The sequence below is a fragment of the Dermacentor andersoni genome, chromosome 9 (genome assembly GCF_023375885.2).
Source record: "Dermacentor andersoni chromosome 9, qqDerAnde1_hic_scaffold, whole genome shotgun sequence".
Classification (NCBI taxonomy): domain Eukaryota; kingdom Metazoa; phylum Arthropoda; class Arachnida; order Ixodida; family Ixodidae; genus Dermacentor; species Dermacentor andersoni.
In genome coordinates, this window is record NC_092822.1 from 108,410,400 (window position 1) to 108,437,720 (window position 27,321).

A 27,321-nucleotide genomic window follows, 5' to 3' on the forward strand; every position below is an offset into this window, starting at 1 on the left:
TGTTTCACAGGTACTCCCCAGATGGCCGTCTTCTGGCGACATGCAGTGACGACAAGACCTTGTGCATCTGGGACACAGTGTCCAAAACATATGTGCACTGTTTTGCAGACAGCAAAAAGTGAGTCTTGCATGCTTTATTCAAATTTGTTTTCCAGGCTGCGAAGAACAATGTTGTCTGCCTCCCAATGCATTTACAGTCAATGATGCAGGCTAACGCCCGCCGTGGCTGCTCAGTGGCTATGGTGTTCGGCTGCTGAGCACGAGGTCGCGGGATCGAATCCTGGCCACGGAGGCCGCATTTCGATGGAAGCGAAGTGCGAAAACACCAGTGTACTTAGATTTAGGTGCACGTTAAAGAACCCCAGGTGGTCAAAATTTCCGGAGTCCTCCACTACGGCATGCCTTATAATCAGAAAGTGGTTTTGGCACGTAAAACCCCTTTTTTTTTTTTTTTTTTATGCAGGCCAACCAAGCAGTTGCTAATTCAATTGGTCTGCACCATTGGAAGAACAGGAGTTGTCTCTTCTTCTGGCGTTTCCTCACGCACTGTAAATGCATTTATGCTGCCTTCTTGAACTAAAGAAAGCCCTTTCAGAACCGACCATAACTTTGAGGCGACGTTGTAAATGAAAAGGTCATGCAATGTACGACCAAATAGAATATGCTGAATCAGCAGCTCAACAAGGGTTTCGATAATTAATAAGTTGGCAGAAAAGGTTCTGTAAAATTACATGAAGCTAGTTATGTAGTGATGCGTTGCTATCATCGATAAGCTACACATGATTGATCATAAACGACTACACACAACTTTCCTGCCATTATGTGCACCATGCTTGTTCTAAAGACATTTACTATGTTTTGTTAGAATTATGGAGTCTTCTGCCTGTATATTTTGATACAAAAACAATTCCATGCCAAACAAAGATGCTACCATGCACTAGCAAAGGTGGGCAACCTCATGAGGTTGAATTCAACTTTAATACAATCACAGCTCAACCTCAGATAGTGAGATGAGTTTGGTGACTTCTTGAAACTGAGTGAGCTCAACATTCTGAATTTGACCTCATTCATGAGTGATGTTGAATGAGGTCCAGTTCAGAGGTGAAAGTCTTCTGTGCTGAAGTGCACCATGGGCGAAATGCTCCGCTTTATCATCGCTTCAGAAATAACTTTTTGCTAAGCACATGGTGACCCCTAGTTAATATTTCACTAAGCAGCTCCTTTCTGTTCTTCGTTTTCAAGCACATATGTCGAATGACCCCAGCATCATCTGAATTTTTCTCTCGTAGTGTATGTTGTACACCATGGTGTACAGTTAATTACTTCCAACCCCCGCCCCCTTTCGACTTTATATATCTTTTCCGCATGTCATTGGTTTCCTCCAGAGGAAGCTGCACTCTCAGCCTGAAGGAAGAGAAGAAAAGAAAAACACATGTAGTGGCACCGTCAAAACGAGTTATGTATGAGGTGTGTACTACAGTGGGACCCTTCTTTTGCACTTTTGTTCGATTACTTGTTGTCATCTATGGTGCTGCCGCGAAGCCTGCGTGGGGCCTCCAAAATGCATGGTGCATCAGTGCATGTGAACGCTTAGAAATGCATCACTCTGCAACCAGGCTCCTCTCTCGTGGTTCTTCCTGGACTTGCTGTGCCATCTAGTGGTACTCTCGGGAAGTCCACATGCAGCCTCCAAGACAAGAAGCATGTCATGCTGGTGCCTGCAAACGCTGAGAATTGTTCCCTCTTTTGCCGCACACGTAACAGCACATACTCAGTAATCCAAGCTGAGAGGTTAATTGAAAAGCAGCACTTACCCAGTATACTTGTTGGCACAGCCTGCTAGAGCGTCGGTTGCAGGGCTGGAGGAATCCTTGTGACGTGTGATCGATATTGCCCAGCATCGAAGAAACTTAAGGGATATCTTTAATTGTTGTGGAGCGGCACATTCCCAGTTACACATACCTAGTTGCCTGAGTTGGTGTCCAAGTCTATCTATTGAAGACCAGCACACACCTGCTGGCACCTGCCCAGTGACCCACTCAAGTTGGCATCAAAGAGGTTCATTGAAAACCAGCACAGACCGAGTGGCACACACCCAGTGGTCCAAGTCGGCAACAAAGGTTTCCTCGAACAGCGGTGCTTACTCAGTCCCGCATCTACAGTGACCCATGTTGGCGTGAAATAGGTTCGTTGAAGAGCGGTACATGTATACACGTTGCCAAATACTCAGTGGCCCAAGTTAGTCCGATGGTTGATTTGGAACCCTGTTCCCTCAGTACAGCAGCCCAATGCACTACCCATTTGACCCAGTTACCCTGGTAGGTGGGAGAATGGTTATATACATGCATGCAAACATAGCCCTCGGAAAGTGCATTAACTACCCTAACAATGCTAACGCATTAAAAAATGCTTGTCAGTTGCACCTGATGCGGTTCCTCAGCTCTAATATGGGAAAGGCGGGTAAGGAACGTTGCTTGCTTGCGTTACTACAGGCAAAGAGGGAGAGCACCTTTGATGATGATGATTTATTGGCATACCCTGAAACGATTTGGGGCCCTGAAAGGATTTTGACGATTTTCTACAAATGTACTGAATCATTAGAGTAGGTGTCATACGTAAGAGGCGTGTGGCGCAAAAAGAAAGGAAGAGGACTATGTGTGCGAATCCGTCCGAACGGCACGAGCCCTCGAGGCGCGTGACCCGAACTGTGATCAAGAGAGAAGCGGCGCTGAGCTGGGATTATCGATGTGGCTCTGGGCCAAGAAGGTTGGAGCATCAGCATCGTACTGGCGACACGAGCCATGGAGGATCGGTCAAGCCCATGACACTGGTGATCCAGGGTGTGGCCGTCGACCTCGGCGATGTTCGAGCGAGGCTCCTTGGACCTGCTGCAGCCTCTCACAGCGGTGCCGGCCACTCCAGGAAGGATCTCCCTTCAGAGGCAGACCAGCACGTACGATAGTCCCGGGGGCGTCTCGTTGACAATCGGAGAAGTAGCGCCGGAACTCTGCGTTAGGCCTAGCCAGGAAAGTCAGAGTGACACGTCACCGTCAGAGTTTGGGACACCAACATCCGAGACGGATGAGCTGGCCAGCTGATACCAAGGCAGCAAAGCTTGCGGAGTCGGCAGGAGCGCCGACTATGATGAAGAGCTGACATGCATTGGAGATACAGGCGACGACAAAAGGCTGTAAGGACATTCCTTTTTGTTAGTGCGCAGCCATAGGCTAGGGTTGCCGGACTTTAGCCTAGGAACTGCTAAGGACGAACGTAGGCAAGGATATAAAGACATATTTAGGCAATGCAAGTGTGGAGTTTTACTTTTTGCCAATTGAGTTTTGAGTTTTTCATTTTGAGTTTCAGTAAAATCTGTTTGCTGTGTTGCCCTGCGTTTCCTGACTCCATCTCTCCCAACATCTGTGATACAAATTGGCGAGCCAGCCAGGATAGAATCCGTACCAGGATACGTCTCAGGATAGGATCCGTCCCAGGATAGGATCCATCCCAGGATAGGATCTGTCCCAGGATATGTACAGGATTCTATTTCGGCCCTGTCACCGATCTTGCTGGTTTAGAAATGGAGTGGGAACGTCTAGCGACAATAGATAAAGATTTAAACCTGTCGAAAGAAGAGACAATGACGTTCTTCGAAAAGCAACACGAACGAATGTGTAAAGAGCACACAATAGAATAGAAGTTTTAGAATTGAAGATAAAGCTAGCAGAGACGGGTGCGGGCTCTCGTGAAGACACGAGTACACCCGGATCAGCGTCATCCGACTCACCTTCTTCCAGGCCAAGACAGATTTGCCCTAGGAAGTTGATGGCTCTTTTGGATGAGCGGAGGGATGACTTGGATGCGTGTTTGCATCAGTTTGAAAGAATAGCAATTGGGCAAGGCTGGTAGAGGAGTGAGTGGGCTAACGCTTTGAGCCTGCGTTTAGTGGGTGAGGCGCTGAGTGTCTTTGGGCGTATGCCAGCAGAGGAGTCATTAGACTATGACAAGGTGAAGAAAACTTTATTGCAAAGATTCAGGTTGACAGCAGAACGGTTTCGAAAGAAGTTTAGGTCATGTAAGCCTGAAGATTCAGAAACAGGCAAGCAGTTCGCGTGTCGTTCAACAATTTATTTTGAGAGATGGATAGAGCTGTCCGAGGTGGACAAAACATATTGTTACGTGTGGAAAGACGCAGACGAAAGAGGATATTTACACTGAAACCAGGCAGCCAGGCCGACACTTTCTCGCGCCAAGGGCACTGACCAACTGCATCGTCGTTCTTGCGGCGGCTCGTCTCTTGAGCATCGCTCAATGATATCGTAATAATATGAAGGGGTTCGCGACAACGTTGTAGGTGAACAATTTCTTGCCAGGCATAGCAACAGTTTTCGCGATATTCCTCAAAGGAAGAAAACTACAAACTGTGGAGCAGATGGCAGAACGAACAGACCCATTCGTAGAGGCACAAGGATTGAGAAATTTAGGAAAGGGCGACAAAGATGCACACACGACAGCAGTAGGAGAGACAAAGAACCAGGGGCAATGTAGTTGACAAAGGGGACCCCAGAGATGTTTTCGATGTAAACATTTAAGTCATGTAGCGGTGAACTGCTGTGTGAGAGATAATTGTTGTGAAACACTGGTGGTTTGCCAGTTGTGCCAAAAGAAAGATCACGAGGCAGACGAATGCAGGACTAGGTCCATGGATAAGACTGCATGTACGTATCATGAGGTCAAGAGAGGATGTACAGATAGAGCAGGACATGCCTGTAGTGGAAGGTGAGGTACAAGGACGCAAGGCTACGGTCTTGAGAGACACGGGAGCCAATACCATTTTAGTAAGGAGGAGTCTAGTGCCACCAGAAACCATGACCAATTACTTTAAACCAGTAATCTTGGTAGATAAGTCCTTTAAATATCTACCAGAGGCACAGATTAAAATATCGATATACAGGACTAGTCATAGCCATAAGTGTGGAGGACCCACTTTATGATTTGATTGTGGGCAGTGTACCTGGGGTGAGAAAGGCAGACGACCCAGACTCAAGTTGGAGGAGGAACGGGAAGGACGTGGAAGACAAAGAACGCTCAGAAGCACAAAAAGAGGAAATGCAGGAGACAGATGTAGCGGCGGCACTACAAACGTGAGCAAGCACTAGTGGTACCAAACTACTGACAGCTTTGCAGGTTAGAGTCATTAAGGGATTAAATATAACGGCTGCAGAATTTAAAGAATTACAGAACAAGGATGAGTCAATACAAAAGTATGAACGAAAGATAGGAGAACTGGTGCGAAGGAAAAGGAGCAGGACAGTGGTGGAGTTTATAAAAAAAGAATAACCTATTATACCGGAAGTGTGTGTTTAGATCCAGGTAGGGAAGTACTACAGTTGATGGTCCCGAAGGAGCTGAGGGACACAGTACTGAAGATAGGGCACGATAGTGTAACGGCAGGTCATCAAGGTATAAAGAGTATGTTTTTAGAGAGGATCACAGAAGTATTCTTTTGGATCGGGATGCAGAGTGATGTGAAATGGTATGTGAAATCATGCGATGTATGCCAAAAGACAGTGGCTAAGGGACGTACAGGAAAAGAGATAGAAAAGGGGAAGAACAAGGAGAGGAGTTGAGTTCGCATGGTGATTGCCGAAGAGAGGGACCATGGGGAAGCTCACACTTATATAGATGAGAGGACCATGGGGGTAGAGAGGGTTAGGCTGAACGAGGCCCTAGTGGCAATGCAAGTAGCAAAGTTAAGAGAGTTGATTCACAAGTTCGAGGAAGTGTTTTCAGATCTCCCCAGGCGGACAGAACTTAGTGTGGTGTGAGCTACAGCAGTAGTAGGGTGGATTTAATGAGTAGGGCATTGGAGTGATGAAATATCAAGAGTTTAACGCGGACGAATAAGAGAGAGAGAGAAATTTATTTACAGAAAAGCAGAAAGGTCGGCCTGAGCTATAACTTGCTCTGGCCTGCTACTCTACACTGGGGAAAAGGGACGGGGAGGGAAAGGGCTGAGGAATGATGATGGTATAAGGGAAAAATGCGTATATATACAAATTGACAAAGTTGTGGCATCTCTAAAGCCGTGCATCCAGCCCAGTGGCTTGGAGAAAAGCTATAGCGGCACTTGTTATCCAGGCTGTGATTTTTGCATTAGGCCAAGGACCTAAAAGAAACTCGTCTGATAGCTTTCTGTCATGAATCTTTGCAATGGAAGAGACAAGTTGCTGTCGTTCTTGCGCGTACGCGGGACACACACAGAATATATGTTCAAGTGTTTCTGGCACCTCACAGCATTCACAGTTTGGGCTAGTATCACTGGCACCTATCATATGTCTGTAACGGTTGGTGAATGCGACACCAAGGCAAATCCGGTGCACCATGCTCGTGTGGCTTCTTTTGAGCTTGTGAGACATACGAAATTGCATTTCTTGGTCCCATGTGTGTAATCGATTGTATTGTCGATCTGGTTGGGTCCAGTGTTCCAACGTAGATAAGTGAACACATGTAAAGTGGTGAGAACAATGAACTCGCAAATGTTGCAAACTGTGCATGTGGTGAAATGTGCGTGACAGTTTGGTGATGTGTTGAGCCATGACGACGCAAGAAAAAGCACCCAAGTCATGGCGGGAGAGTCAAATCCGCCACCAAGAAGACTGACAGAAGGCAGTTTTGTGGAAAAAACTCCTGAAAAGGGGACCTATGTCATATGTAAGAGGCATGCGGCGCAAAAAGAAAGGAAGAGGACGATGTGTGCGGATCCGTCCAAACGGCACGAGCCCTTGAGGCGCGTGACCCGAGCTGTGATCGAGGGAGAAGCGGCGCTGAGCTGGGATTATCGATGTGGCTCTGGGCCAAGAAGGTTGGAGCATCAGCATCGTACTGGCGACACGAGCCATGGAGGATCGGTCAAGCCCATGACACTGGTGATCCAGGGTGTGGCCGTCGACCTCGGCGATGTTCGAGCGAGGCTCCTTGGACCTGCTGCAGCCTCTCACAGCGGTGCCGGCCACTCCAGGAAGGATCTCCCTTCAGAGGCAGACCAGCACGTACGATAGTCCCGGGGGCGTCTCGTTGACAATCGGAGAAGTAGCGCCGGAACTCTGCGTTAGGCCTAGCCAGGAAAGTCAGAGTGACACGTCACCGTCAGAGTTTGGGACACCAACATCCGAGACGGATGAGCTGGCCAGCTGATACCAAGGCAGCAAAGCTTGCGGAGTCGGCAGGAGCGCCGACTATGATGAAGAGCTGACATGCATCGGAGATACAGGCGACGACAAAAGGCTGTAAGGACATTCCTTTTTGTTAGTGCGCAGCCATAGGCTAGGGTTGCCGAACTTTCGCCTAGGAACCGCTAAGGACTAAAGTAGGCAAGGATAAGGACATATTTAGGCTGTGCAAGTGTGGAGTTTTATTTTTTGCCAATTGAGTTTTGAGTTTTTCATTTTGAGTTTGAGTAAAATCTATTTGCTGTGTTGCCCTCCGTCTCCCGACTCCATCTCTCCCAACTTCCACAACAGTAGGTCCTTCTGATCATTAATTGACGCATCTAAGTGCTCCGCATAAAGCTTGTAATTTGTTATAAGGTTTTAAAAAGGTACATCGCTGCCAATCGCAGCACACTGCTCGGCTGAATTTGGAGCCGCCCCTACCCATTTGACGTCAGCAGGGTGAGCTATCCCATTGGCTGCCCAGAGCGCATCATCGATAATTTTGCCAACTTTATGGTGAACAAAGATTGTTCATAATAGTTGGAATGTGAGTTAATTTGTTTCTATAAAAAGAAAGTAACAGAAAGAGAATGCGCGAAAACAATTTCTCAGTACACTTAAGCACTTCCGGCACACAAAAAGTGTAATCTGCTTGTGTTACAACGTGCTTCGTTTTGACCTGAGCTCCATGGTCAGAGTCGGTTTCAGTGTTTTCGCGGCACCATGATTCGCCTTTGTTGCATTGTGAGCTGCAACATCGTGTCCCCCTGCAAGGCAGCAGACGAGTGGAGTGGCTCCAGTCCATCGCACTGTTGCCATCTGATCGGCGCCAGGATTTGCACATTTGCGGCCGTCACTTTACACCGGAGGATTACTACCACAATAGCGTTTTGCGAGTCCAGTATTTGGTTAAGCGCAAGCGCAAGGGGACAGGGCCTGGCCGTTTGACCGTGCCATTTCACAGGATGAGCAGAAGTGCAAACGTGAATGGTCTGCTCGGTGCGGCCACCTCGTGGCACAGTGCTCAAGTTAAACACAGTAGCAGTAACAAAGTGTATTCTTTGCTACTGGAATAAATATTTTGCAGGATCGCAATCGATAACACATTGCTTTTGTAAATGATTAAAATGTTTGATGCTTTGTTTGGCTCATTAAGCTCTGCACCACCAGGTGGCTGTACCGTGTAGACCGATCTAGAGTCACTGGAAAAAATTTCAGAGTACCGCATTCGTTTTCCCTGCGCCGCCGACGCGTTCATTGGCCCAACCGTACCACGTGACTTTGGAGTGCCATATACCTTCCAAGCGCCGGGCGGGCTGGCGGAGTTAGAGCGCAGGCAGCGCAGGTTCCCTACGTTTTTTGGTGTTCCGATTGTCGCGCTCGCGTTTGACTGCAAGGAAATCATGCCTGGCTGCTGCGCCTTCGGATGCAGCAACCGAACTGAGTCTGGAAAGACTTTTTTCTAGATTCCGACCGGGAAAAATGACCGAGGGCGTCGTTCTGCGTAGTTACACAGAATCGGCCGGGAGAACTTCAAGCCTACAAAAAACACCCATGTGTGCGAGGTATAAATACACCTTGCTTGTGCTTTTCGGCACTGTTTTAGAAGATATTCAAGCGAAGTGCAAGATATTCAAGCGAAGTGCATGCGGTGTTAGCGATGCTACGAAAATAGGAGTTCATTGCAGGGATCGTTCGCGTCTTGCACGTTTGACGCGGGCACACGGGTACGCGTTTGTTGCTCAACACACGCGGTTATTCCGTGCTCGTGGCACGCGAAGGCACACTTGTCGCGCGAGAATTCCGCGTCCTCACGTGCACCAGGTACTCGCATGATTTCTCTGTGCACGTGAGCGCACTCTCGCCTCGAAGCACTGGACCCATATGGCACTTGTTTTTCGCAGATCGTGACGATCGCAGTCAATAAAAACATAGTCAATACGAGGCCCATGATACTTCCTTTCTTCCACTTATCCTTTGCTCATCTATACATACGCATTTCAAGCTTGAAATCAATGGCCAGGTGATATTAACAACACATGCTTCAAATTTTGAGCTTGTAAGCCGAGCACATGCAATGAACTGAATTCAGCATACATATTATGTTTTATGTTGAAATGCTACGTTGCATACCCAAATAATGTTGTGCTTGATGCATAATAAGAAATACAAAACAACAGAACACCCAGTAGCTTTAGTTTCACTCTGTCACTATGAGTGTTACATAAACCGCTCTAAAAGCACAACAATTTTATACATCACCTATGTAACTTAGAAAAAAAAAGTGCTGCGTCACCAGCGGGCGTTCCTGCTTTTTTTTTACACAGGCAGCAAATCTTGACACTCTAAGAAAACAATCATAAATAAGATGAGAAGAGTAGCCGCTCACGAACGCACTAGACAGCCGCGCTCATAAATCACACTGTAGCAAACTCTCGCTCATTATCAGTGTACAGAAGTACATATACGTTGCTGCAATCACGCAAATGGCTCATATTGGCCTTCCCCAAGATTTAGTGCGCAAAATGGTCATTGAAGTTGGTTTTTACGCCTGCTGTGCACAGATCGTGTTACGATCACGGCCAAACACCGGTGCGCACACGGCAGTCGCAGTGTGTCGTGCGTATACGGCGAACGAAGTCGCCCGGCATAATCGAGAACGCGCGGTATCCGCTTGCAAACTAAATTAAATCTATCCGATTTAGCTTGTGAAATTATACAATGAACGTACGTGCCTGTGACACTGTCAGATGTTAGTTTCGTCCTGATTGGAAACATTCAATAGAAGTCGACGGCGGTCCACGTTGTTCATGCCCAAAAACACAAGCTTGCCTCATTCCGGCTCGAAGTGACGAAATGTTTCCTTCGTACCAATCTCTTCCCTGCTTTTTTCCCACCAATACTACAAACGTCTCTTGTTTATCTCGACTGCTGACCGGTTGATGCTTCCATCCACTTTAAATCCAAGTGCTTCTGGAACGTGCACATTACCTATGGGTCTGATTGGGTGAATCCCTTGGCATTCCATTAGGATGGGCTGAGTGGTCTCTAGATTATTGCTGCAGCATACAGATGCCTCATCTTATTGCAAATATTTGCTCCTGCATATTTTTGTCCTAAGGCAGCCAGCTCGAGCCTTGGAAAGCAAGGCACTGCCCTTTGGGTTATCGTACAGATTTGCCTTTATAAATTCTTTCTTCACATTCTTGTAAACCTCCATGGTATTTTTTGTTTCCATTCTTTGCATCCAATTCACTGTCTCTGTTTCTCTCCCTTTCTTTCTGGTGACTCCTGGTTGTCTATTTACACTTTCAATTACCCTGTACTTGGTTGCCAACTTTCTTGACCTCCTCCTCCGTTCTGTGTCCACGCTTTTCAAGTATAGATGCTTGTGCACTTTAGCGGTCCATTTATATTAATCCATTTGGATTGGTTGCATCTATCGGCAGTTGGATCTGTTGGCAGCCACGGTTGCCTCCTGGTGGTATGGCATCAGAGCATTCAGTTTTATCTGTTTCGTCCAATAGTCAACTGAAATGAGCATTCGATTTCTTCTACCTCCTCGAATAATTATTTTGTTAAAATAATCCCTAGACTGCATTTTAGAACTTCCTATGTATATAACTAAAATTTGCATTGGGGCCTTTTGAAAAATTATTTGTCGGTCCCTTTAAACATCTGTGCAGCGTACGCGATTGAATTTTAAGCTTTGAACAGTTGGGTGCCAACCTTTGAAGGGGCTTCACTTATTGCGAAGCGCTGTTGTGGCACTGGGTTTTCTGGCCCAAGCCTGCTTTGAAAGAAAAAAAAAAGGACAAAAAATTATGCAGGTCCTACGCACATGTTGTAATCGCTGTGAAGCAAAGCTTTTGCGAAACGGTTAATGAAATGCTATAAATTTGCCCATTTCATTAGTGGGCTTTATGTAAACATAACTGGTGGCTTGCATGTGTGTACCTGTGCTGCTCAATGTGATGAATTTTTCATAGGCTTGGATTAAACCAAAGCTTTTTTTGCTTGCCATTCCAAAGTTCACCTGGATCAGTCGGTCGCTGGCGAGGTTCTTACCGAGTCGATTCGCATTAACCTAAAAAAAAAATGAGGGACGTCCGCTGGAGGGGTTTCGAACCTCGACCCCTCAACGCAGAACCCCAAAGCTCCAGCCATTAGACCACAACAGCACATACACTTGTCTCATGCCATCATTAACTAGCACTTTTAGATCTTTATTTATTTACATAATACTGCAGACCTCGTGGTCTAAGCAGGAAGGGCAGATAACAAGGCATATTTACAAACATACATAGACAAAAGGTTTGACACATGACGCAAATGAGCGAAACAAGTCAAAGGAAATACATTGCACATCACTCTGCACATCAAAATTCATTGCTAAGATTTCTTTCAAAACTGTCACTTGAGACAATCTGTTCAGGCAGTATGAGTATTTAAACAAGTTTGTTTTCGCAAAATATAGTTTTAGGGCATGGGTATGTTGGTGACAGGTTTTTCGTGTAGTTGAAGGTGTAACATAAGGTGAAGAAGAAATTCCAAACTTTCCCTGGATGAGTGAATGAAGAAACGTTAATCGAGCAATTTTCTGTTTTATATGAAGAGGTTTAATTTCGTTGGAGGCCATTAAAGCAGATAAGGAATCAGTTCTCTTGAATTTATTGTAAATGAAGTGCACAGCCCGTCTTTGCACGTTTTCTATTTTTGCTATATCTTTTTTGGTGTACGGGTCCCAACACTATAGCCGTATACTCAAGTTTAGGCCGAATAAGAGAGTTATAGGCTAATAGCTTAACGTGACTGGGTGCTCCTTTGAGTTTGTTTCAAAAATCCAAGTTTTTTTAATGCAGATGAACAGATGTAAGCAACATGATCGCTCCATTTAAGCTGTGAATTTATTAAAACGCCTAAATATTTGTATTTTTCGACTTCCGAGATAGTAGTGCCGTAAGCAGAGTAACTAAAGGGGATAGGACGTTTTTTTCTTGTCATGCGCAAAAGCACAGTCTTATCAGAATTGAAGACTATTCCTGATCTGTCACACCAGGCCACAATTTCGTGGAAAGCATCATTCAGTAATATTTGGTCAGCCACAGAACTTATTAGGGTGTACAGCATGCAGTCATCGGCAAATAAACCAATTTTAACATTTCTACCAATGGAACACACAATGTCGTTTATATAAACCAAAAATAACAGTGGACCTAGTACACTTCCTTGGGGCACACCAGATATCGCTGGAAGTAACGTGGAAGAGATGCCACCAATATCCACAAACTGTGTTCAATTTTGTAGGTCGGAAGCAATCCAGTTTACTAAGGTCAAGGGCACGCCTATTAATTTCAGTTTTTCAAGAAGTTTATTATGGGGAACTTTGTCAAACGCTTTGCTGAAGTCTAAAAAATTATGTCCAGTTGTCCAGATTTATCTAATACGGAACTAAAGTTATGGATAGCAGTAACCAACTGCGTGACATTTGAAAAACCTTTCCTGAAGCCGTGTTGAAATGGAGACAAGCATCCTTTAGAGTTTAATATTTCAAGTATGTGGTTAGCGATAATGTGTTCGATTAGTTTGCAGCAGGTACTTGTCAAAGAAATCGGACGGTAATTGCTTAAACACGCGCGGTCTCCTTTTTTAAGCACACGCACAACTCTGGCTGTTAGCCAGTCGGGGGGCAATGAAAAAGACGATAAGGATGAACAGAAAATTTTTGTTAAGAAATGAGCTAATGATTCAGCATAACGGCGTAAGAAGGCGTTTGGTATGTCATCTGGACCAGCATGTCATTATGATGGTCATTAGATGGTCATTAGATGGGCAGCACGTGTCGATTATGATGAGGATTTCCATGCTATGGTACTTACCCACAAGCGATTGGCCAAGAAGGGGACTGCATATATTGTGCAATTGCCAACTTACTCTTACAGATGATTGCTGTGCATTGATGATGATGATGATTTCCATACTACGGCACATATGCGGGGGACTGGCTAAGATGCAAGCGGTGCATTTGTGTCAAACGCACTGCAAGAGTGTGTCAAATGCGAGTTCCATTGCTTGAATATTCCTCGTCTCTATCGAACAACTTGAACCAAATAAACGCCAGGGCACGAGTTGCATCCTTCACGACTTGGCACCTGCCACCAGTAATTCGGCAGAACTAATTATTAACGTTGATTGGATGCAGATTATTGTTTCACACGTGTCCTTACCGTAGCTTTCCGCGTATAATTCACCTCCAAGTGTAACCTGCACCGCCTATTACAACAACAAAAAAAATGAAAGAAATACACACATACAATCTGTCGAAATAACTACACACAGCAACGCTAAGGTCTTTGTAAAAACAGTCTACGTTTGTGGATTGCTCGTGTCGTATTTTCGACTAGTGGCTCTGTTCACACAACTTTTTGGTGACACTGGCAATGCTCAGCTTCTGTGGCACCGTAAAGGAATGCCATCGGGCACAGTTCATTGTGAACTGTGCCCGGCTCGCCAGTGCTGCGTACACTATTCGCTAATTACTAATGCAGCCAAAACACGAAATGGTGACAATGAAAAAAAATTGCAGTTCTGCGCGAAAGGCGAAGCATTGACTGCGATCTAAGGTTAGTAGATATACAGTAAAACCTTGTTAAACCATACCCGCTTAAACAGTAGTTTCATGTTAAAAGTAGTAAAGTAAAATCCCTGACTCAGCGGCCATACAACATAATGTGTTTTGTATCTGCATAAACCGTACCAGCTTATTGCGTATGTATCGCTTAACACGTAGTGTTTCCACTTTTCGTTGCACAAACACGGCGGTGTGTCATCTCCATCGGGCAGCCCGGCAGAACAACAAGCCTCAGAGATCAGAACCACGGCCTCCAAGCGCTCTGTGCATTGGCACGTGCAGCCGCATCAACATCAACATAATTTCGGCGCTGTGCCAGAGAGCGTTGTGGCATCGTGCAAGCAAGGAGTCGCGTCATTGCCGTAGCTCAGATAAAAAAGACGCTGGGTGCTCAGCATAGAAGAAAAATTACACATCGTTCGTGCTATCGAACGTGACATGAAGAAGTTGGCGCTGGCACGGTACAGGAATCTACTGTTCATTATGATGTGTGGCATTTGGAAGCCGAAGAAGTTGCTCGGAAGCGCTGCTGCAACCGCGAAAAGATGTTGGCTACGAGGTTTTACTTTTTGCCATCGTTGTCTCTGTTGTTGCCGAAGTGTCGACTAGTGACAGTGATGAGGACAACACGAAAGTCGACAGTACGGGCGATTCAGGCCCGACAGTGGCAGAAGCTGCATGTTACGTCAGCCTCATGAATGCAATCATCGCGACAAGAACAGCACCCCACAATGAAAAAGGCGCTCCGCGAATTCTGCGACGCTACCATGCACAGAGAATATGCAACGCCAACGAGGAATCTGCCATGCGAGTGTTTGCCGAGGTGGCTGGCTGAAATGCTGGCTCGCAGCTTAAGTAAGTTTGAGGCCGCTGTCGTCGCTACTAGGTCGCCATGGCATCAAACGAAAATAACGCTTTTGTCGTGCTAAGTGAATGAATTCTGCATGTTTTTTTTCCCCTTTCATTGCACTCTTACTGAGTTCTGTTTTTGACAGGTAAGTAGGCGACCTCGTGCTATTTCGGTTAAGCAATACTACCGTTTAGTACGTACTTTTCCAAGCTCCGGACAACTACGGTTTAATGAGGTTCCACTGTATCAGCTATATAAGCTGCTGTAAACGTCACTCGCGAACTAATGGCGTTTTTTACTGGTCAGTGATCTGGAGTGGCCGCCAAAATACTCGAGCGAGCGCTCGAATTTCACAAATCCGCATTGGCCAGCGGAGCGCAAAAACGCTCCGCGGGGGATCGCACAGGAAGGCTGCGTACACATTACACAAACCGGTTCCGGAAACCATGCCTGACTTCCGCTCTGTACGTTTCCATGGCAACCAAAGTTGCCATCCCACGTGCATAATTTGACCGCGGCAGTCGCAGAGTCCATCATTTCCATGTCGTGTCCGCAAGTATTGTGCATGGACAACATGCATAGAAGGCTTCGTACAGCACCTGCGTCACCTTGTAATCGCTGTCGTCCGAGCTCTCATCGCTAAACGCGAGCTCTGCAGCAGCACCGAACGCAGCTATTTTGCGAAGCAACACAATGTTGTGCGTACCTAGCAATTTCGCTTGAACATGGAAGTGACGTAAGCTATTTCCGCCCAAATGTGCCCATCGGTGGCGGAGCAAGTTGATCCGAAATGACCAGCGGAAAGCACGAACCCGCTCCTGATCGGCCAGTGAAATTCAGATTCGTTGCCACAGAGCAAGAAATGCTCCGGATCGACCAGTGAAAAACACCATAAATTAACAAGCATGGTGTCGTGCAAGTAGGCATACATGAACATATCTCGCACAATGACCGTGGACACTGGCTGCCAGAATGTTGCCGTGATGAAGAGCAGCAGCAGCAGTGAAAGAATTCCTCTTCGTGCTGCCTCTTGCTTCCATGCACACTAGGCGCTCGAGAAATTGTGCACAGTCACAGAACCAGGCAAGTTACCTCGAACATAGGGTAGCCACATCGTGCGTTGCGTAGCCAGTAGAAGAGATGCGTGAGCAAGAGAAGACACCCTTCTAGTGAGCAAGAGAAGACACCGCCGCATCCAGTGGCCATACTTCTTGCTTCATCCTCGCACACTTTCCCTCTCACCTACAGCATACGGCCTGGCTGCAATCTTATTTTATTGCACTTGGACTTGCAGAACCTCATGACGACATCGACGGCAAAAATTCACGCGGTGTGACCATATAGTTGCTATCGCAATAAAAGGAGCTGCAACACGTGGGGACTAGAAAAGTATGGGGTTCCCTAGGAGATAACGAAATCTTGAATGGCGGAGAACTTTGCCTTGAAAAGTATTTGCCTTTACTGCCCGAACTCTGTCGAGTGAGGCTAGCTTAAGAGCTTAGCTTAACTATCAGGCATTGTTTTGAATATCATTGGCCTTAGTGAGGTTAGAAGAACTGGTGAGGCTTATACAGTGCTGACTAACGGCCATGTCCTCTGCTATAGAGGTCTCCCAGATAAGAAGCAATACGGGGTGGAATTCCTAATCCATAAAGACATAGCGGGCAACATTGGCGAATTCTACAGCATTAATGAAAGGGTAGCAGAAGTTGTAATCAAACTTAGTAAGAGGTATAGATTAAAGGTAGTACAAGCCTACGCACCATCATCCAGTCATGATGATGATGATGAAGTAGATCAGTTTTATGAAAATGTTGAATTAGCGATGAGAAAAGTGCAAACTCAGTATACTGGAGTAATGGGCGACTTCAGTGCAAAAGTGGGGGGAAAGCAGGCTGGTGAATAAGCAATTGGCAACTACGGCGTCGATTCTAGAAACGCTAGAGGAGAGATGCTGTTAGAATTCGCAGAAAGGAATAAGCTGCGAGTAATGAACTGCTTCTTCAGAAAGCGTAGGAACAGAAAGTGGACCTGGAAAAGCCATAATGGTGAAACAAGAAATGAGATAGATTTCATAGTTTCTGCCGATCTCAGCATAGTGCAGTATGTAAGAGTGTTAAATAGGGTAAAGTGCAGCGATCATAGGTTAGTGCAGGCTGGGATTCACCTCAACTTAAAGAGAGTAAAATTGGTCAAGAAGAAACAGGCCAATCTAGATGCAGTAAGGGTAAAAACAGACAAATTCAGCCTGATACTTGCAAACCAATATGCAGCCTTAGAACAAAGAGATGAAGATGACATACAGGTAATGAATGAAACCATAAGTAGACTGGCTTCAGAAGCAGCAGTTGAAGTGGGAAGTAAGGCAGCAATGCAACTGGTAGGCAAGCTCTCGCAAGTAACACAGGACCTCATAAAGAAACGACAAAGAATGAAAGGGCGCAACTCAAGAGATCAGATAGAATTCACAGAACTGCCAAAACTGATCAAAAGGAGAAAATAAGGTATATTCGAAATTATAACATGAGAAAGAATGAGGAAGCCGTAAAAAATGGACTCAGCATGAAGTCAGTGAGAAGGAAATTTGGCATAGGACAAACCAAAATGTATGCACTGAAAGATAAGCAGGGTAATATCATCAGCAATCTTGAAGGTATAGTAAAAGCAGCAGAAGAATTCTATACTGACCTGTACAGTACCCAGAGGAGCCACGATACCTCCATTCGAAGCAGTAATAAGCAGGTTGCAGAGACTCCTTTTATAACTGGTGTTGAGGTTAGACGGGCCTTGCAAGACATAATGGGGAAAAGCTGCAGGAGAAGATGGAATAACAGTCGATTTAATCAAAGACAGAGAAGGCATAATGCTTGAAAAACTGACGGCTCTCCATATGAAGTGTCTGTCGACTTCGAGGGTCCCAGAGAACTGGAAGAGTGCAAATATTATACTAATCCACAAAAAGAGAGATGTTAAAAAATTGAAAAATTATAGGTCCATATAGCTTACTCCAGGTCTTATATAAAATATTCACCAAGGTAACATCCAATAGAATGAGGGCAACACTAGACTTCAGTCAACCAAGGGATCAGGCTGGTTTCAGGAAGGGATACTCTACAATAGATCACATCCATGTCAGTCAGGTAATCGAGAAATTCGCATAGTACAATCAGCCTCTCTATATGGCTTTCATAGATTACGAAAAGGCATTTGATTCAGTAGAGATATCAGCAGTCATAGAGTCATTACATAATCAGGGAGTACAGGCTGCTTACCTAAATATCTTAGAAGATATTTATAGAGATTCCACATTTACCTTAATTCTACACAAGAAAAAATAGGAAGATACCTATAAAGAAAGGGGTCTGACTAGGAGACACAATCTCACCAGTGCTGTTCACTGCGTACTTGGTAGAAGTATTCAAGCTATTAAACTGGGAAGGCTTAGGAGTAAGAATTAACGGTGAATGTCTCAGCAACCTTTGGTTTGCAGATGACATTGTCCTGTTCAGCAACACTGGAGACAAGTTACAGCAATTGATTGAGGACCTTAACAGAGAGAGTGTAAGAGTGGGGTTGAAGAATAATATGTAGAAGACAAAGGTAATGATTAATAGCCGAGCAAAGGAACAAGAGTTCAGGATCACCAGTCAACCTCTAAAGTCTTAAGGAGTATGTGTACCTAGGTCAATTAATCACAGTGTAATAAGATGATGTATTACGGGGCACTAGGCACAGTCTAGTAGCACTGGCAGTAGATGAACGCTGATCACGCGCACAGCCGACACAAGAGCGCCTTCTTCGTCTTCCTCTTCACCACAATGGCCCCCGGGAGAGAAGAGGAGCCATCCTGGCGACTTACGGCGTAGGTAGGATGAGGGGGTCATAGTACGGCTTAAGTCGGTTGACATGAACCGTGTCACGCCCGCGATGCCTATGGTCGGGTGAAGGTGTCACAGGTTCTACAACATAGGTGACAGCGGAGGTACGGTCTATGACGCGGTAGGGGCCATCATAGCGTGCAAGGAGTTTGGTCGAAAGGCTAGGGCTGTGAGGCGGGACCCACAACCAAACAAGGGAACCAGTCGGGAAAACTGGTGTAAGCACGTCACTGTCACGCCGCAGCTTTTGACGACCTTGAGCAGCGGTCGTAAGGGTTCGCGCGAGCTGCCTACAGTCCTCGGCGTATTTGTCGGCTTCAGACACAGGCGTGCATTCGGAAGCGTCGGGTCGGTATGGGAGCATTATGTCCATAGTACACGAGGGCTCTCGTCCATACAGCAGAAAAAAAGGCGAAAAGGCAGTGGTAGCTTGTGTGGCCGTATTATAGGCATACGTGACGAACGGCAAAACAGTGTCCCAGTTACTGTGATCCGAGGCGACGTACATTGTCAACATGTCACCGAGTGTGCGGTTGAACCTCTCTGTCAAGTCGTTCGTTTGCGGGTGGTAGGCTGTAGACTTGCGGTGAACGATGCTGCATGCAGCAAGAAGGGCTTGGATGACTTCGGACAAGAAGACACGTCCCCTGTCGCTGAGCAGTTTGCGTGGTGCGCCGTGCCGAAGAACGAAGTTCCGCAAGATGAAGAACGCAACTTCGCGCGCAGAGGCTGCCCGGAGTGCGGCAGTCTCGGCGTAGCGCGTCAAGTGTTCGACACCTACAATTATCCATCGGTTACCCGAGGAACTGCAGGGAAGTGGCCCGTATAGGTCTATGCCGACGCGATCGAAGGGCCGAGCCGGGCAGGGCAGCGGCTGTAGCTCACCAGGAGGGCGCTGGGGAATTTTACGCCGTTGGCACGCCGTGCAAGCGCGTACGTACTGGCGCACGAAGTGATACATGCCATGCCAGTAGAAACGCTGCCTTAGCCGAGTATACGTTTTCAGAACACCGGCGTGACCATTATGAGGAGCAGCATGAAAATAAGCGCATATGTCAGAACGCATGTGTCGTGGTATCACCAGCAGCCATTTGCGACCATCAGGCAAATAATTTCTGCGGTAAAGAACGTTGTCGCGGACAGTAAAGTGAGCGGCTTGGCGACGAAGTGTTCGAGAAGAGGGTGTGGTGGATGGGTCGTGGAGGAAATTCAGCATAGTTGAAAGCAGGGGATCCTTACGCTGCTCTTCCGGCATATCAGCGACGTTGAAGGCTGACATGGATGCGAAGAGCGGAGACACTGAAGCCACATCATAAGGTAGCGGCGATCCGGAAAGCGCATCGGCGTCAGAGTGCTTTCTGCCCGATCAGTAGACAACGCGGATATCATATTCTTGTAAGCGGAGTGCCCATCGCCCTAGGCGACCTGACGGATCCTTCAACGAGGACAGCCAGCAAAGTGAATGGTGGTCGGTGACAATGTAAAAAGGGCGACCATATAGGTATGGACAGAATTTGACGAGCGCCCAAATAATGGCCAAGCACTCCTTTTCTGTTACTGAGTAGTTGGCTTCTGCCTTCTTTAAAGTTCAGCTCGCATACGCGACGACGTACTCGTCATAGCCGTCTTTCCGTTGTGCGAGGACTGCACCAAGTCCGATACCGCTGGCGTCCGTATGTACCTCTGTAGGCACTGTGGGATCGTAGTGTCGAAGAATCGGTGGCGAAGTAAGTAGGCGACGTAGTTGCTGGAAGGCTTCGTCACAGGAAGTTGACCACGTGGAGATGCCGTTGGTAGCGGTAAGCAAATTGGTCAGTGGTGCGATGATAGTCGCAAAATTGCGCGCAAAACGCCGAAAGTAAGAGCAGAGCCCTATAAAGCTGCGGAGTGCCTTAAGAGTAGTGGGTGTCGGAAACTCTGCGACCGCGCGAAGCTTGGCTGGGTCAGGAAGCACACCGTCCTTCGATACAACGTGACCCAATATTGTTAACTTGCGAGCAGCAAAACGGCACTTTTTGATGTTAAGTTGGAGGCCAGCAGAGGTAAGGCAGGTCAGCATCTCACGCAAGCGAACAAGGTGCGTCGGGAAATCTGGCGAAAACACCACGATATCATCAAGGTAGCACAGACATGTTTTCCACTTGTAGTTGCGAAGGATGGTGTCCATCATACGTTCGAAAGCGGGCGCGTTGCAGAGCCCGAATGGCATTACGGTAAATTCGTACAAGCCATCGGGCGTGATGAAAGCTGTCTTCTCACAGTCATCATCTGCCATCGGCACTTGCCAATAGCCGGAGCGAAGATCCAAAGATGAGAAGTACTCCGCGCCTTGCAAGGAGTCGAGGGCGTCATCTATCCGAGGCAGCGGATAGACATCTTTACGAGTGATCTTATTGAGTCGACGGTAATCCACACAGAAGCGTATTGACCCGTCCTTCTTGCATACTAACGCTACAGGAGACGCCCAAGGACTGTGGGAAGGGCGAATGACGCCACGGTGCAGCATGTCGTCGACCTGCTCGTTAATGATCTGTCGCTCGGCTGTCGACACGCAGTATGGTCGCTGGCGTAAAGGAGGATGGGAACCAGTGTGTACGCTGTGAGTGACGGTTGCCGTACGCCCCAGAGATAGTTGGTCACAGTCAAACGACGAGCGAAAATTCTGAAGAAGCGCGAGGACTTGCTGGCGATATGGAGGCGGCAGATCGGCGTCTACGACAGATTCAAGAACGTCTGACGACGACGACGACAATGATGATGATGATGTGCACGGCAAGGGAGAAGTGAGGGCGTCGAGTTCATAACAGGCCGTGTCGTCGGAAACATCGAGAATGTGAAGCGGGTCAAGGGGCTGAACACGACCGAGTGATTCGCCGCGCAGTAACGTCACATGGTAGTGAGACGGGTTAAACACAAGCATTGAGGATAATCCAGACACAGTGGTGAGGACGGCAAATGGGAGAGGTAGGGCCTTGCGACGTAGAAAAATCGGCGATGGTGTAAAAAGTACTGTAGCGTCTGGCGCGGTAGAGCAAGAGATGGGCACAAGCACATACATGTCGGATGGTATGTCCGTATCGGACACAATAGTGAGCTTGGAGGCTTTTTGTTCAGAGGGGTCAGGCAGCGAGGCATCGGCAAGCGGGAAAAGCGGCACTTCGGCCCGGGCGCAGTCGATGACGGCACGATGGTGAGACAAGAAGTCCCAGCCGAGTATAATGTCATGTGAACATGATGATAACACGAGAAATTCAACAACGTAGACAATGCCTGCGATGACCACTCTTGCAGTACATTGAGCGAGCGGGGCTATATGCTGCGCAGTCGCGGTGCTTAGAAGCATACCAGACAACGGCGTTGTGACCTTATGGAGGCTGCGACAAAGCTTTTCGTCGATAACAGAAACTGCAGCTCCAGTATCAATAAGCGCAATTACGGTGGTTCCTTCGACCGAAACGTCCAATAAATTGCATGGCGACTGTGCAGGCCTTGTAGAAGTCGCGAAGCTTGCAGTTCGTGCCTGCGGAACTGCAGCAACTAGTTTCCCTCGCTAGGTGACTGGCGGCGACGTAAGGGGGAAAGTGAGCGACGACGAGGTGATGGCGAACGATGGGTGCCGACAGGGCGTCGAGGAGGCGGCGAAAACTCGTGGTCGGGAAGCATCGCATGCCCGCTGGTATCGTGGGAATAGGCATATCCAGGTGGTGCGACAGTAGCGTTAGCAGGTGGCATACGACGATGGCAGAAGCGCGCAACGTGGCCGGCGACACCGCAAGCGAAGCATATGGGTCGGTTGTCGCGCGTGCGCCAAGAGGTCTGAACTGGACGTCGAGATGGAACGGGAGGCGACGCGGGAGGAGGTGCAGCTTGGTCGCATTGGCGCCGGAAACGAGAACGTCGGCGGCGCAGGTTGCGCGGCGACTTCGGCATAGGTCAGAGGTGCAGCCACGGGAGGGCAGGGTTGGGCGAAAGGTAAAGACCCAGCAAGTTCCTCGCGAATGGCCCGCCTAATGGGAGCAGCCAGAGATGTGTCAGGCTGGGGAGGTCCATCGTGGAGAGGCAGCATAGACAATTGGCGCGCCACCTCCTCACGAATGAAATCCTTAACCTCAACAGAGAGCGATGCTGCTGGCGTGGTGTTTGAGCGAAGCGTGAGGCCCGAGAGAGAATCGCCAGGTGCGAGAGCGCTGCGCGCAAGGACCTTTTGTCGACGCAGCTCATCGAAGCTCTGGCAAAGAGTGACGACAGCTGCGACAGAAGTAGGGTTCCACGCCAGGAGCATTTGAAATGCGTCGTCCTCAATGCCCTTGAGGATGTGCTTCACCTTGTCTTCTTCAGTCATGGTGGAATCGACGCGGGCGCTGTTGTAATCGCACCGCTGGCACGAGTTGATGGGGTCTCGGTGCTGACGCCCGTTATTGCCAATGGGTCGCAAGCCCCAAGGGTAGCGTTGGCCTGGCGGCCTGGGGCACTGGAAGCATCCGAAGGTCCCGGCAAAGCATGAGAAGACTGGTAACAGAACAACTTGTTTATTCTAACATAGCAAAAGAGCGGCCGGTCAGTTCGACCGAATTGGAGAGACGGGAGAGCACGTAACTCAACAGTACAAATCGGAGCCTCTTCCCTGGCGTCCGGGGGCAGCTGCTCTTATACTCTCGGCGTCGCGGTCCAAAAGGGAAGGAGGGAAGGTCACGGGATGACGCAGCAGGGGCCCACGACGGCGCGAGCGGTTGAGCCGAGAGACCTCCAGGCCCCTCATTCGGGGAACTCCGCTCCCCGGCTGCCGCGCTTTGACAAGCGAGGGCACACACACACACACGCACACACGAAGACACGTGGCACTGAAACACGCCTGGACACGCTTGGCGGGTAGGCGTCGCGGCGGCGTCGGACGGGCCAAAATGTCCGCCGCTTTGAACAAAGCCCCGGCGTCCGTTGCATCCGCGCCGGCATTACCGCGCGTTGTAGGCGAAACGTAACAGACCGCCCCGCCGGGGGAAGGAGATCCCGAAGGTCAGGGGACTGCATCCGCTGTCCGGAGGGATGTCGCTCGATGATGCTCATAACCGAAGTTGGGCGTCCTTGGGCGTTTCTTGAGCGCAGCGCACAGAGAAGGCCTCGTTCTCACGTTCAGGTGCACACAGGACACTGCAAAGTGACTTCGGGAGAGTTGACATTTTTGTTCTCGTTTCCGGCAAGCGTTAGAACCACGCCAAAAGTCAACCACTCAGTCAGCAAGCACGGCACAACCCTCACTAAGCCCTGCCAGGCTCTTTCCCCTTTTATACTGCTGCCTAGTTCCTTACAGTAGTTTAGCAGCACTCAGAACGCGTCCACAAATCGGAAAAATTGCACTAAAAAGCACATCATCACTTTGAAACACTACACAAAAGCAATAAGTTAAAAAAAATCCTGCCTCAGGAAGAAAAACATCAGTAACAAGCAATTTTGAGGCTGATTCCCACGTTAGGGGCTTCGACTTAAGCCATCGGCGTTACCGTTGAGACTCCCCTTTTTGTAACGCACCTCAAAGGAATATTGTTGCAAAGCGAGGCTCCAGCGCAGGAGGCGGCCATTTTTGGGAGAGATGGTCTGCAGCCATTGGAGAGGGCAGTGATCCGTTTCAATGATAAACCTCGAGCCGGCTAGGTAACATGACAATTTCTGAACGGCCCACACGATACACGCACACTCTTTCTCGGTGGCGCTATACGCCTGCTCACGACTGGTCAGCTTACGACTAGCATACAGGACGGGGTGTTCTACTTCTCCATTTTCCCGTTGGCACAGTACAACGCCCATGCCTCGCTCACTAGCATCACACTGAACAACGAACCCTTTTGTGTAGTCGGGCGATCGTAGCACAGGCTGGCTTGTTAGGGCGCTCTTTAGGGCGCTAAAAGCTCTTTCCTTCGTCTCATCCCAGACGACTGTTTGCGGCTCTGTCTTTATTAGAGCATCCGTCAAGGGAGCCGCGATATCAGAGTACCTGGGGAGGTACCTCTGATAGTAGCCGGCGACACCTAAGAACGACCGAATATCGGTCTTCGTGCGCGGTTGCGGGAAGTCTCGCACAGCGGCCACTTTTATTTCAGAGGGGCGGCGACGACCCCGACCAATCACGTGTCCGAGGTAGACAACCTCGGCCTGTGCTAACTGGCACTTGGGAGCCTTGACTGTCAAGCCCGCATCGCGCAGGCGGGTTAGCACTGCCCGCAAGTGCGCCATATGCTCAGGCCAGGATGCGGAGAATATCGCTACGTCGTCTAGATACGGTAAAGCGAATTCTTGCTGTCCCCGCAACACTTTATCCATGAGGCTTGAAAAGCAGTATGGCGTGTTCTTCAAACCAAAACTCAAAACTTTAGGACGGAATGTCCCCATTGGTGAAATGAACGCCGCATACCTACTAGCCTCTTCTGTAAGTGGAACCTGCCAATAACCCCTGACAAGATCTAGGGTGGAAATAAACTGAGCGCTACTCACTCTCTCAAGGCGCTCCTCGATGTTAGGGATCGGATAAATTTGATCCTTAGTGATGGAATTAAGCCTGCGGTAGTCGACGCAAGGACGAGGTTCCTTGCCCGGTACCTCAACTAAAATCAAAGGGGAGGTATAATCACTCTCACCCGCTTCAATAACACCGAGCTGTAGCATTTTCTTTACCTCAGCCTCCATAATATCGCTCTGGCGGGGTGACACCCGGTACGCCTTGGATCGTACTGGCTCTGGGGAGGTAAGTTCTATGTCATGAGTAAGGACAGAAGTCCTACCAGGCCTCTCAGAGAACAGACCTTGAAACTCTTGTAAGAGCTGGTGTAGTTCGGTTTTCTGCTCAGGCGACAGCGATGCTTTACTTATTAAGTCACTAATGACTTGATCGGTGTCTTTCCTGTTCGTCACTGAGCCTAGTCCCGGAAGCTCGACCGGAAGCTCTTCTAACTTTCCCGCATCGGGAATTTCCTCTCCAGTATCTGGTGCCTTTAACGCTACAGGCTCAATTTTATCCCGTTCGGGCGTGCCCTGAATACTAGCTTGCTGCGCCTCTGACCCTTTCTCATCGTTCAACAACGTCGGCCCCGCAACTACCGCCTTTGCAGCGAGCTCCCGAACCTTCGATCTGGTTAAGGCCTGAACGCTAGCCTCACCAAACAAAAGCCCCTTCTCGCGCAGGAGGTGATCGGACCTGTTCGAAAATAGGTACGGGTACTGTGGGGGCAGCATAGATGACACTGCGGCCTCCGTCTCAAGTGCTCCGAAAGGTCCTTCAATAAGCACTTTTGCTACCGGCAGACACACGCTATGAGCTTCCACTGCTTGCTTGATCCATGCGCACTCGCCTGTGAACATATCGGGTTCTACGTAAGAGGGGTGAACTACATCCATTGTAGCTGCGGAATCGCGAAGCACTCGGCACTCTTTCCCGTTCACGAGGAGGTCTCGCATGTAAGGCTCGAGAAGCTTCATGTTCTCGTCAGTGCTGCATATAGACAAAAACACGACTTGTGTTTTTGTTTCTGGACACTGCGCCGAAAAGTGACCCGGCTTCTGGCACGTATAACAAACGCGCGCTTGCCTCATCTCGAACCGCTTTCTGCGTTCGGCTTCGGTTGCCGCCGTCTCCTTACGTTCGGTCGGACTGCTTTCACTTGCATCCGAACTACGTGTGTCCCCCTTTGCTCTCATGGGTGTGAACTTCGGCCTCTCAAACTTGGAGCCAAATTCACCCTTTTGACCGTCCTTAGCTCCGCGAGCCCGACGCGTCACAAACTCCTCGGCTAACTCAGCGGCTCTAGCCACCGTACTAACGTCTGGCCTATCCAAGACCCAGTACCGCACGTTCTCAGGTAACTGACTATAAAACTGTTCTAGCCCGAAACACTGCAGAACTTTCTCGTGGTCACCAAACGCTTTCTCTTCTTTGAGCCACTCCTGCATGTTTGACATAAGCCTGTACGCAAACTCTGTATATGACTCACTTCTGCCTTTCTCATTTTCCCGAAACTTCCGACGGAACGCCTCCGCTGACAGCCGGTACTTTTTTAGCAGACTCGATTTCACTTTGTCGAAATCCTCTGCCTCCTCTCTCTCCAAGCGAGCGACTACGTCGGCCGCCTCGCCGGGTAACAAAGTGAGCAAGCGCTGTGGCCACGTTTCCCGAGAGAACCCCTGCTTCTCGCACGTTCGCTCAAAGTTAACCAGGAACAAACCAATGTCCTCTCCAAGCTTAAACGGCCGCATCAGGTCAGTCCTTTTGAACAATACTCGTTCTCCTGCACCGTGTGCCTGACTTCCATTACGAGCGCGTTCCATCTCTAACTCGAGACGCTTCATTTCCAAAGCGTGTTGACGGTCGCGCTCTTCTTTTTCTTTCTCTTTTTGTTCTTTAAGTTCACGCTCCTGTTTCTCTTTCTGTTCTTTAAGTTCACGTTCCTGTCTTTTTGCCGTCTCCCTCTCCTCAATGGTCTCAAGGCATTCCGACAGCTCGTCATCCTCAGCTTCTAACTCAAGAATAGCCCTTAGCAGTTCTGGTTTTCTGAGTTTGTCTGAGACATCCAGACCCAACTCTCTTGCAAGCTCCAGCAATTTCGGTTTGCGCAACGACTTCAAATCCATGGCTGCTCTGAATGCTGCTTTCTCTACTGCCTACTATTGTCTTGCCGCAAACTAACCCGGCAGCAACGACAACCACAATTACCAGCTCTGTTTCTAACACTAACAAAAGCCTGGCAAAACTCAGAAGAAGAAAGT

At 48.3% G+C, this 27,321-nt stretch overlaps 1 protein-coding gene across 1 annotated transcript in view; it reads left to right on the top strand.

Moving 5' to 3' along the window:
* LOC126528484 (uncharacterized) overlaps nucleotides 1-27,321 on the top strand; it is a 134,854-nt gene that overhangs the window by 44,469 nt on the left and 63,064 nt on the right. The window contains exon 7 of the mRNA XM_050176362.3: nucleotides 11-118. Within this exon, the coding sequence (XP_050032319.2) occupies nucleotides 11-118 (108 nt within the window). The remainder of the gene's footprint in view (nucleotides 1-10; nucleotides 119-27,321) is intronic.